The sequence below is a fragment of the Bos mutus genome, chromosome 7 (genome assembly GCF_027580195.1).
Source record: "Bos mutus isolate GX-2022 chromosome 7, NWIPB_WYAK_1.1, whole genome shotgun sequence".
NCBI classification, from domain to species: Eukaryota; Metazoa; Chordata; class Mammalia; order Artiodactyla; family Bovidae; genus Bos; species Bos mutus.
Genome location: NC_091623.1, coordinates 43631781 through 43644019, shown reverse-complemented (window position 1 = coordinate 43644019; position 12239 = coordinate 43631781). Strand labels below are relative to the sequence as shown.

Sequence of the window (12239 nt, the reverse complement as noted above, 5' to 3'; positions counted from 1 at the left end):
TCTGGCCAGCTGGTGCGGCAGCTCCTGTGAGCCAAGGAGAGGAACCAGAGCCCTGGGCAGCTGGTCTGGGAAGGGAGCCAGGATTGAGCCGTGATTGAGGCCTAAAGGGCTCTCCGAGGGCAGGAGCTGTCCATTGAGGGTGTGGGGACCTTCACTGGTGGGGAGGGTGAAGTGCACAGCCGCTGGGACTGCCCTGCCTTCAAGACATGTGACCTGTGTGGGGAGATACACACGCTTCCTGAACCCAACTAACACAAGGGGGAAAAAGAGCTGCTGGCTCCTTTTCGTTGTTATTTATTTTCTCATTCTGCAAATGTTTATTGAACGTTTCTGAGATTTTAAGAGATTTTGTTGGCTGCTCCTTGTTTATTGCATGTGATTTTTTAGCTCATTATTTTCACTTAAAACAGCCAGGGGCTGCAAAGTGGGAATGACCTCCTGGGGCAGAGGCCTCTCCTACCCCAACCCCATTATCCTGGGCCCCCAACCATGCCCCTGACTGGGAACGGGGGACTCACAAGCTGTGACAGTATGTACCCCCTCTCCCCAAGGGTGGTCTTGGCCTGCACACTTGGCTTTTCTGCTCCTATGAGATCAGGATACATATCTTGCCTGCCGGAGGAGGCCCTCTACTATTCATGTCTAGTGTGAGACTTTGAATGCTGGTAAAGCCTCTCTTGGAATGAGACCTGACCCAAAGGCACCACCTCTTTCAGCTTTTCATAAGTTTTTTTTTTTAAACTAATACATTAGTTTTAAAAAGTGATGTAAGCTGGATGTAAAAAAGTTCAAACTATACAAGAACTTAGAAAGTAGGAGGTCCTGCGCCACCCACAGTGATGCCATGATAAGGGCCAGTCCTCGAAAGGGTTGAATGCTGTTCTTGCCACAGAGGGATCTTTCCCTAAAACTTGTGATCACACCCCTTCTCATAAGCAGTTCTACTACTTGTCTCAGAGGCAGAGCATTAGATATTAGTGAAGTCAACATATGAGGGTAAAACATAGCTGTGGTACACGCCATGAAGGAAGCTATGGGATCCAGGAGAGGTGTCCTGGGGCTATGCCTTAGTTTGGAGGGCAGGCAGGTCTCCCTGAGGGTGACACTGAAATGAGCCCCACAACTGGAATGCACACTAGGCAGAACTTTATGTACTTCATATGTGGAGTTTTTCAATACATTGTGAACTTTGTCCCACGTGGCAGCAAGTTTTGCATAGGCCCAGGGTTGGAGGAGTTGCTAAAGCCTTTCATGGAGAATCCTAACCACACAAAAGTGAAGTAGTAAAATGAACTGTCACCTACTCATCAGTTGTAAACTCATGACCATCTCTTCAGCTACAGCCCCTTCATGTCCTTGTCTCCATATGAATTACAGTTACCAGACCAATTAATCTCTTAATGTTTCAGCATATTTCTCTGAAGGATACGGACTTTTAAAAAGTGCCATCGAAATGAGAGATTAATATCAAAAAGTCAGTAGTGGCATACTTTAAAACAAAAAAGTACAAGTCACCCAGCTTGATGAATTTTCACGAACACATTAAGCACAAGTTTCAGTGTCTGCAGCTCCCTCAAGTCGTCTCTTAGCAGCTATAAGATGGCTCTGACAGTGGACACGTCCAAAGAGGCTGCTAAGGACACAGCGCTGGAGCCTGGCTGGGCTTCTTACTGTAGGATCTCTAAAGTCCAGAACAAACGGAGAAGGGTTTAGAGTGAGTAGTTCCAGCTTTAACACTTAAGTGTCAAGGACCCTGAGCAAGTCATGAATTTCAAGCTTCAGTTTTCTTATCTTTTTAAATGGGAGTTAAAAAAAAAACAACTTCCTCACAGAGCATTTGAAATAATACAAATATATATTTATTACATATAGTGATATAAACATGATGTATATCTGTTATCTTTATGTAACGGTGGATAACAAAATGTAACATTTCTTAAGATCACCCGGCACCGGACTGAATTCTTCACATATGTTATTTCACATATTTGAAACTGTGCCCAGTATCTTGTTTGGCACTTAAATGTAATTTTCATTCCAACATGGCTTTACCTTGTTCGTTTTGGAGCTGAAGGCCAGGGAAGTTAGGAAAGAGAGTAGATTGGCACGACACCCCCGTGGCAAAGCCGGGACTGGAGGAGTGCCCTGTCCTGTAGACCCAGCTCCCTCTGGCGGGCCTCCAGGGCACAGGCCTTTCCCGCCTGGCCGCGCTTGGGCCTCAGGTCTTTCCGTAGTGAACAGCTCCGCCCCTTCGAACTCTGCGGGAGTCCACCTCCAGGCCGTCTCCTCTAGGCCAATCCGCATGGTCTCAAAATAACGGGAGGCGGGATTAGGGCGGGGCTCTCATTAGATTGGCAGAGCCCTCAGCCACGGGGCTAAGGAGGCTTAGAGATGGACAGCGAGGCTATCCAACAGGCGTGAAGCCAGGGTCCGGCGCGAGCCAATGCTGTCGAGGGGCGGGGCTTAGTTGTGGGTAGAAGGGGCTCGGGGGATTGTCTCCGCTAACGCGGCGGCGTCCGACGTGTGGAGCAGCTGCCAGAATCTTCGGGTGCAGTTTTCGCTGCTGCCATGAGCTATACAGGTGGGCCCGGCAGGGTTGGTGAGGAGAGGGGTCAGGCTTCAGGTGGAGAGGGATAGGGATGTGCCGGAGCCGCGCCGGGCTCGTCCGTGCCTCCCACGGGGCTTGGACACTGCCCTCTCTGCGGTCACAAAATGGCGCCGGGGTCCCGTCGCCTCAGTATCGCGCCCCTCACGCCTCGGCGTCTCAGTTCTTTGTGCTGGCCACCTTGCGTCCCGGCTCCCGACCGCCCGAAGTTTTGGCTTCTGTCGCCGGTGTCGGTGAGTCTTGGTTTCGGCACCTGAGTTCTCGCCTCCGTCCCTGGCCCGGCCCCCTGGGCCCTCGTCGCCTCAGGTCGCCCTTTCTCGGGCCTCGGCCCTTCAGGTCGATCTGCGGACTCGGCTGCCGTCGCCATTGTCCCCCGCGCAGTTTCCCCGCAAATACCGTGGTTGCCCGCCCCACCCTCTCGCCTTTACCTGCCCCAGGCTGGAAGAGGCGCCAGCCCCTCCCTAGAGTGGGGATGTGAGTGAATAAATGCATGAAGCGTTAGAGCCGAATGGGGAACCTCGCATCCTTAGGGACTGAGCCTTGTGAAGAACGGCTGGCTTCCGTGTTAACTCATTGCACAACTGTCAAATTCATTGTGGCGTCGGGGGTTGAATAGACACTGACATACTGACGGGAATTCCTCAAGTGTTTTACAGAAGAGGGCAGACCATAATCGGGAAACGAACGTAGTATGTGTTGTGGAGTAGTCAGTACCCTGAGGACCTTGTTCTATTACGTGGGGGTGGTTGGGGACCTCTGGAGAGCATTGAGCATTTGAGCAGAGACCTGAATGGAACGTGGGAATTAGGGATATCTGGCCATGGGGCCCTCCATATAAAGACCTAGTGACAGGAGCTGCCTGGCGTGTTAAACGATCAGCCCAAGGTGATCAGTGGGTCTTGAGCTAAGGGGAGGGAGGGGATGATGAGATTAGAGAGGAAGCCATAGGATATGCCTGGGTGATTACAAATCATCCCTGAATGAATTCAAAGGCTGGCCTGGGACTGCTTTCAGAATAACTGATGAGGCTTTTCAGCCAAGAGCTTCCCTTGTTAATAGGGCTTGAGCTTGTGTGGTTGCTGGGTAAGCTGCATTCTACTTGGAATGTTTAGGACTGAGAATGGAATCTGAGCCTCTGGGGCTGCTCCATAGACAGCTGTATGTTGGCCTTAGATGAGAAGGTAGTGTTAGCTGTCCCTCCTCCAGGTCAGGAGCTTGGCAAGAACTCCAGTTTTTTTAAGCAACCATCCCTTAGCCCAGTGGTTCTCAACCAAGGGCAAGTTTGCCCTCCAGGGGACATTGACAAAGTTTGTAGCGTGGTATTCGGTTGTCACTTCTTGGGGTGGAAGTTGCTACATGTGCATCTAGTGGGTAGAGGCCAGGAATGCTGCTAAAACATGCTATAGTGCAAAGGGTGGCCCCACCCTAAAGAATTTTCTGGCCTCAAACATCAGTAGTGCCAAGGTTGAGCAACCCTGCCCTAGCCTTTGTGTACCTTTTCTGGTTCACCAGGGAAGTCAGTCAGGTTGATACTAACATAACTGAAATTGAAAACTGATCCTATTCACCAAATCTTATCAAGAACTGGAAGACAGTTTTGTGGTTCTTAGGGACAGGACTGCTGAAGAAACCAGGGGAAGACTGGTTGGGTGCTGGTGGATAGCTTAATAATGATCCATTTAATTTCATAGACAAGGAAGCTGATGTATACAGGTCACAGATGGTCAAGTTTGAATTTCAGCTCCATATCTTGTAGGCTGTAATTCTGTGTTTGAGTTGGCAGTGAGGTAGCCAAGCTAATGAGGTTATGATTAGTTTTCCCCTGATCTTGACCAACTGAAAACCACAGTTGCTTTATAACGTGTGATTTTCCCTTTTAAGAAGCAGACCACTAAAGTCAGAGGCATGTGAGGACTTCCCTGGCAATCCAATGGTTAAGATTCCACTGCAGGGCCACTGGTTCAGTTCCTGGTGGGGGAACTAAGACCCCACATGTCAGGAAGTGCTGTCATAAATAAATAAATGAATGAATGAATGTCAGGCATTTTATGTCACATTTTAGACAACTCGTTGCCTTTAAGAGGAATTTCTGGAGGCCTTAAAGCAAATGTTAGCATTATTAGTAAGGGTAGAAGGTGATTTAAAATGTATCTTTTTGATAACTTATCTAATTTTTTAATCTAATTTTATTATGTATACTTGAAAAAGAAGGTTCTGTCTCTACCACCAAGGGGAGGAAGATAGGAGCAGTGGAAAAACAGGACAAAAAATCCAGAATCAGATCTTTAAACAAAGGTCTGAAATGCTACCAGTCTTTTTATAGGAACATTCATCATGTCATATATTTTCTCTGTGTTAGGAATGCACAGGTGGTTTAGCTGGATGGCTCTGGCTTGGGATTTCTCATAAGGTTACATTTTGGATGTTAGTTGGGACCTTAGACATCTGAAGGCTGAACTTGGGCTGAAGGTGACTCAGACTAATGTGCCTGACAGGTTGATGCTGGCTATTGATTTCTGTACTATCTGGAGCTCTCCACAGGCCTACTAGAGGGTCCTTACTATATGCTGGCTTATAGTAAGAGTGAATAATCTGAGAAAGAATGAGGTGGAAGCCTCAAAAGTTGCACTGGGTCATTTCTGCAATATCTTCTATTAAACTGCCTCCATCTATTTGGGAAGAGACAACATGATGTCAGAAGGCCAGAATCATTGGAGGCCATCTTGGAGGCTGATTTTCACTGGATAGTGGAGGTTGGCTGCAACCTAACCTCTTTCCTATTGTCTTCCAGTTTTTGTCACTTGATATTATTTTTTCAAAGAATCCCCTTCTAAAAAAAGAAGGAAAAGAATAAAATAGAGAAGCTTTGTGTGTTTTTGAGCAAAAAAGGTATCAGAGAGGCTGGCCAGTAGGGAGGGGCTGTGATACACAGTTATAAACCCATGGTCTGACCTTTCACTTTATAGGACCAAAAATTTGCTTATTTTATTTTTTCACTCAGAGCTTATTTTTTCATTCAGAATTTAATCAAGCTGAAAAATTGAACCAAGACAAGATCGATACTCAAGCCAGATAAGAATTGGTTCATAATTGGAGCATAACTAGCTAAAGAAGGTCCTGCCCTGGGGGCAGTGTTGTGGCACAGAATATTAATGTAGAGAGGACAGAACTAGAGCTGAGTTTGCCTTTGAACTCTGAAGGTTTGGTTGACTGATGAATTATCTTTCCTTTTTCTCAAAGAAGAATCAGGGCCCTCTCCCCTGAATATACATAGATCTTTTGCTCTATAGCTTTAATACTGTGTATTTAATCCAGTATGTATTCCTGTTAGCTTGTGGTACGTTCTAGTTGCAGCTGCAGTACCTTCAGACCATGTTACCTAAAGTCTGGAGTTGTTTTGCCAGTGGCACTATTGCTGAACAAACAGGTTTCCAGAAGCTAGTTGACCAAACAATGGAAAAGGCCAGTGTAAGGTGGTACTTACATTGGGAGCCTTCCCCACAGGTGAACCTTCTTTAGATTACTTTCAATGTTTCTTGTGTATTGTTATTATCAGGGTTACAGTTTGGGCATCTCAGGAAGGTTCTGGGTCCCTGGAGGAAATCCATTCCAGTGTGCCCTCTTTAATTAGGGTATGTAGGAAATGTTGGATTTATATGCTTCTGTCACCAGCTCTGTTATTCCCCCGTGCCCAGTTTCAGCCCCCTCCTCTGGGAAGTAAAGTGTGGATCCACTGATCTTTGTTTGAAACCCTTGGAGCTGGGTGTGTTTTGGAATTCTAGCTTAAAAGGACATTGCATGACACCTGTAGTGGGGTTTGGGGCAGCACTTTGTAATTAAATGAAGAAAGATAAAGAATGTCCTCATGGGTCAGTTTTTCCCAAAATGCATGTTGACACCACATTTGACGAAAACACTTGGTTTTCAGACCTTTTTGGACTTTGGAATTGGCAGGGTAAGGGATCTTGGCCCTGTCCCTTTTGTTGGCTGTGGTGAGGATGAAGCAAAATAATGCAGATGAACCCCTTAGCACCCTGCAGGAAAAACACTTGTTCAGTGTTGGCTGCTGTTGCTGTCCTATTTGTCGCTATGGTCTTAAGAAATGAACTGGAAAAAAAAAAAAAAAGAGAAGTAGAAAGAGTGTCAACAAATACTTGAATGCCTGCCCAGGGAAAGGCACTTGGTGTATGCTTTTATTGTGAAAGCTACTGGAGGTGCTGGCTTTAATTTTTAGGTCATGAGTTGGGTCTTGATGGGAACAGGCAAATGTTGCCTCTTACGGTGTCTATCATAATTTCAGTGCTAAGGGCAAATCACTTAAAAATATTTTACAAAAATATTTTAAAAGTGTAGATTAAAAGATAATCAGCATTTGAGACCAGTAGTTTCTGGTAGAAGTTCAGATTTTCTGTACTTGTTACTAATTCATTAGAAGTTGAGAAATAGTATAAGATTTGAGAAGATTGGAAATTATACATAGAATCTATAATGCTTGTTCCATATAAACATGCTAACCCCAAGTAATTACATTTAAGAGGTAATTGTAATACACTTTTTTTTTTTTTAATGGGCAGATGAAAAATATATATAAGCTTTAGATTTGGGGGAATGGAATAGGTATTATTTACCTTAACATTGTTCAAAATTAACCCCCATTGTTATTTGAATTGGAGCTCACCTTTCAGTGATATAAACACTTTCTTCATTTACCTGAATAATTTGGGTACCCATTTATCAAAACAGGGTACTGGTTTAAAGATTTAAAAATGTTTATCCAATTCTTCTGACATAACAAGTTAAATATAGCCTGCCTTTCCTTTGGTTGATATGTTCTGGAGGTGTTCAGAAACCAAAAGTTTTGGTGGTTTTCCAGTGAGGGGAGGGTCTGCCAGGCAGTCTCCACTGAAGGGTAGTCTTAGGTCATCTTCATGTGGCTTTTTTGGAGAAATTAACCACACTGTACATATATTTAGGCTTTGTCCAGGGATCTGAAACCACTTTGCAGTCAACGTACTCAGACACAAGCGCCCAGCCCACCTGTGATTACGGTAAGTGTGGGCCCCTGGGAATTGGAGGGTGTGTGCTCTGCTTTTAGTGGCAGAGCAATCCACTGGTTTATTAGTTGCCTTTAACAGTGCTGTCACACTGTCTTTTCCAAATGCAAACTTGTGTGAAATGGTATGGTGGGCTCTTAGAATAGCTTCAGGGGGTTAGAATTGCCCTTTGGGGGCAATTATGGGAAAGAGGTCTGTTATTGAGCAAGCTGGAATTCTTGACTGTATATGATTGGTTCTTTTGACCCTTTGACAAACTGTTAGAAGTACTTGTGGCCTGTGACAAAGATGTAGGTTCAGAAAATCCCCTCGAGGGAGGGTCTGGGGAGGAGAGTAGCCAATCAAAGTCCAAAGGATTGATGTGAGCAGAAACCAAGCCATTAACTTAACCCCAGGGTAGTGCATGAGATTCCAGTGTAGGAGAGGCTGCCTGTCTGAATCTAGATGGCTTTTAGAGACACAGTCAGGCTGGTAGGCTCCTCACACACAGGGTTGAAAGTTTCTCATTGATTTCTCAACTGTGGACAGACACACTGAATCTCTAATTCAGAAGGATCCATAGATATTCTATTGGTGTCTCTCAGCAGTCCAAAACTGCCAGTAAAGCTGTTTCTCTGTGATTTGTGACCATGACCCTAGTTCTCTGTCATGAAGGAGCTTTCTTCAAAGGGTTTTGCCTTGGTTATTGAGATGGGTAATTGGTTTTACTGCCAAGGTCTAGGGAAAGACTGAGTCTACACAGTCACATTCTCTCAGGAGTCACTGATTAAATGGAAATAAGTAAAACTCCCTGAAGGATTGTCAGATTGTCCCAGGGGAGAGAGAGAGAGACTTAAAAAAATGTTCTGAAAATGAGTAAGGAGGTATCAAATAGTTCATAAGGAGGAGAAACTTTGTTTGCATGGCTTCTCTGTCCTGCCCTCCCTGCCTCAACCCTTTTCATTAGACATAATCCCAAATTACACATCTTTTTTGAACCATTTTCTCTCAAGTTTATATATTCTAGTCCAGAGCATTTTATAAGATGTGGCATTTGCAAATATTTTCTCCCAGGCTGGGGCTTATCTATTTGTTCTCTTGATAGTATCTTTTGAAGAACACAAATTCTTAATTTTGGTGAAGTCCAATTCATCAGTCTTTTATTTTTGTTTTAAAAATCTTGCAGCTGTGCTGTGTGGCATGTGGAATCTTAATTCCCTGACCAGGGATTGAACTTGAGTCTTAACCACTGGACTGCCAGGGAAATGCCAATCTTTTTTTTTTTTTTTTTTGCACCGACTCTTCTTTGCAGCGCAGGAGCTTCTCTAGTTGCAAGATGTTTCTCTAGTTGTAGAACACAGGCTCTAGAGCGCATGGGCTCAGTAATTACAGCACATGGGACTCTCTAGTTGTGACTCTTGAGCTTAGTTGCCTGACCAGGGTTTGAACCCAAGTCCCCTGCTTGCGTTGGAAGGCAGATTCTCAACCACTGGATCACCAGGGAAATCCCCCCAGTTGTATCTCGGAAATTTATACTTAACCCAAGGTCACAAAGATTTTAAGCGCTTCATAGTCTTAGGTTTTACATTTATTTTGTGATTTTGAGTTAATATTTCTACCAGGTATACAATGTAAGTCAAGATTCTTCGTTACCTTTGTTGAAAATTAATTGAATGTATATGTGTGGGTCTGTATCTGGATTCTAATTCTCTTTCATTGATTTGCCTGTCTTAAGTTTCCTCTAGTACCTTACTGTCTTGATCACTATAGTCAGTCTTGAAATTTATGAATATGAGTCCTCTAGGTTTATTCTTTTTCCAAAATTGACTTGGATATTCTTGTTCCTTAGCTTGTAAGTATAAATTTTAGAATCAGTTTGTCAATTTCTATAAAAATTCCTCTGGAGATTTGGAGTGGAATGGTCTTGAATCTATAGTTTGGGAGAATTGAAATCTTAACAGTATTAAGCCTTCTAATATGTGAACACAGTATGTCACTTCATTTGTTCATGTCTTTTTTTTTTTTTTTAGTGTTTTGTAGTTTTTGCACACAAATCTTACACATATTTTGTTCAGTTTACAGCTAAGCATTTCATGTCTTTAATGGTATGGGATATGATAGTTTTCAAAAATTCAGTTTCCAATTGTTCATTGCTGTTATGTAGAAATTTGATTTTTTTTTTCTTTTTGTATGTTGATCTTGTAATAAAACCTTGCTAAGCTCACTTATTCACAAGTTAACTTTTTTTTCCACTAGTAACTTTTTTTTGTAGTTTTTTTTTTTTTTTTTGGAGAAGTTTTACATCATGTTTTGAAGGAATAGTTTTACTTCTGGCTTAAATTGTAAGACTAATATAACAACGTTTAAATAACATTTTGAAAAACAGTCAACCAAGGTCCCACCATTTTATACTTGTCAGCATAGTTATTTTAGGTAGTTGAATAACTTACAGGCGGCTAGAACTTGTTTTGTTGTGCTGTTAGAGCGTTTCCTTGGGCAGCATAAGGCTTAGTAGTTTCTTTTTTGATGCCTATGTGATATTACTGAGTAGGTTGACCGTAATGTGATTAACTATTACCTTAAAGTCAAACATTTACATAGTTCTCTATTTTTGCTCTTTAAATACTGTTTTCTATAACCAGCTCCTTTTCTTTACTTTTTCTTTCCTTCTTTCTTTTTTTGGTTTCCTTTTTAAAAATAAATTACATTCTTAAAATAGTCTGTCAACTATGGTCTCATCTCTGTGGAGATGAAGTGAATTCCAGTGTTCTTTTGCAAGGGAGTCACCAAAGAACACAGTGTAGACAAAGATTTCCCCTGAGGGGATCTGGCTGGGGAGCCCACCAGGATTACTCTAGGCATAGCAGGTAGCACATAGAGAGTGCTTGCCTGCCGCTGTCACAGGAGCCACCAGCCTGTGCTTGTGTTCAGAGTTAATGCCTACTGCTGCTTCCTTTCTTTGTGCTTCTTTGCTGGTCTGGCAAGTCCTCAGTAGTGGAAGCCTGGAGTAGGGCAGGGACACCATATTTGGGACTCAGGCATAGCCTCGATGGGCTGCCTTTGTCTCCCAGTCCTGTCTCTTTTTGAATAGCCAGTGTCCACTGTCCTGGTTGCAGACAGCCACGTGGCCAGACCCTTTTAGCTGTTGGGACTAAGTGTGCATTATTCCTTGTGTGGCTGTGCCAGCCACTCTTCTTGCCTGTTTGAATGCCCCATTCACCACTCACTCCTTGCATGATCTCCACCTGCTGTCCCTTGCTGCTCTCTAATTATTTAGGGTCTGCTTTACCACACAGTGCTCTGGGCCTGAGGAGTGCCTGGGACTGCTAGCTTCTGTTCTGTGTGCTCTGAGCATGATAATCGTTGAATAAACAAATGAATGAGAAGCCCCTGCTTTGATTTCCCCAGCTGTAGAGGATTTTTGCTTTGTGAGCTCTAGCATGTCCACGGTTCATTAGTGTTCATCTCTAGGTCGTTGCTGGTTTCCAGTGTCTCCCTATTCATTTGTGCAGTAGATCGAGGGGAAACCTGAGTATAGGATCTCAGCTTGCCCCACCTCGCATGTTCACTCTGATTCATCTTCTCAGTGTATGCACTCTTGCCTTCCTGTGGCTGGATTCTTTTGTTCCTCACGCTCCTGTCTTGCTGAGCTTTGGTCCTCTCTCTGTTCTGGGACAAGGATGACTTGTCTCTCTGCAAGGTAGACATTGTGGAATAGGAGATAACTCTGAGGTCCCACCAGAGACACTGGGAAAGTGGTCTCCTGTTCTCATGTACTTCCTTGGGAAAGAATCGTGTGTGCTCGACTCAGAGATTGCCCTTTGCTTTGCACTTGGTCAGTTTTCAGTGGCTTTATGTTTTCGAAGGAAAGAATTTTTCTTCAGTTCAGTTCAGTTCAGTTCAGTTTCAGTCGCTCAGTCATGTCCGACTCTTTGCAACCCCATGAATCGCAGCACGCCAGGCCTCCCTGTCCATCACCAATTTTTCTTATGTGCTATAATAAAATGCAAAGTACATTTAGTTTATAAGCCAAATTGTATTTTCATCAATTCTTCTCAAGAGTGGTGTCCTGTCTTTCCCTCTGCTTATGTGTTCCAGCACAGCATACTTACACAATTCAAGGGCTTGATAGTTCTCCCTGTTAAGGCAGACGTTTGAGGGACTAGGGTGGTTATTTTCTCTGCTCCAGTTGGCTTTGTCGGGTGATCTGATTGACAGGATTTTGGAGTGGATATGAGCTCTTTGCTGAGCTTCTTTTACAGCATGGAATCAGTGTGAGGCACCAGAACTGCTTGACTCTCCTCTCATTGGTGCTTAGCCAAGGGCGAGAGTAATCTTCCAATTCTGACTTATTGCGGAAGCCATATAGGAGCTTGCAACACTCCCTGAGAGTGTTAGGAGTCGGGGGTTCCTTAAATAGCAGATGGTCAGAGCCACGAAAGATTGGGCACCAGGGCAACACGTGGCCTGGGTCAGTTATATAGTGCTCTCAAGCTCAAGGCTTCTCAGTTAGGGGAGGTTCAGCCTCCTATAACCGCTCAGGTTCTAGGAATCATTGTTTTTATGCCGGAATTAGACTCTCATCATACTGTAAGCAATTA

At 44.0% G+C, this 12239-nt stretch overlaps 1 protein-coding gene across 10 annotated transcripts in view; it reads left to right on the top strand.

Moving 5' to 3' along the window:
- The first annotated feature begins 2446 nt into the window (after nucleotides 1–2446).
- AKAP8L (A-kinase anchoring protein 8 like) overlaps nucleotides 2447–12239 on the top strand; it is a 32041-nt gene continuing 22248 nt past the window's right edge. For 7 of the 10 annotated variants that reach the window (XR_011464715.1, XR_011464718.1, XR_011464716.1 and 4 more), the window contains exons 1-2: nucleotides 2602–2838; nucleotides 7579–7653. Coding sequence is in view for 4 of the 10 variants with exons in the window: in XM_070373234.1 (XP_070229335.1) it covers nucleotides 2640–2838; nucleotides 7579–7653 (274 nt within the window). In the remaining 6 variants the exon portion in view is untranslated. Of the gene's footprint in view, nucleotides 2582–2601; nucleotides 2839–7578; nucleotides 7654–12239 lie in introns of those variants that run through there. The other 3 variants (XM_014480941.2, XM_005904144.3, XM_070373233.1) reach the window with 3 other exon arrangements.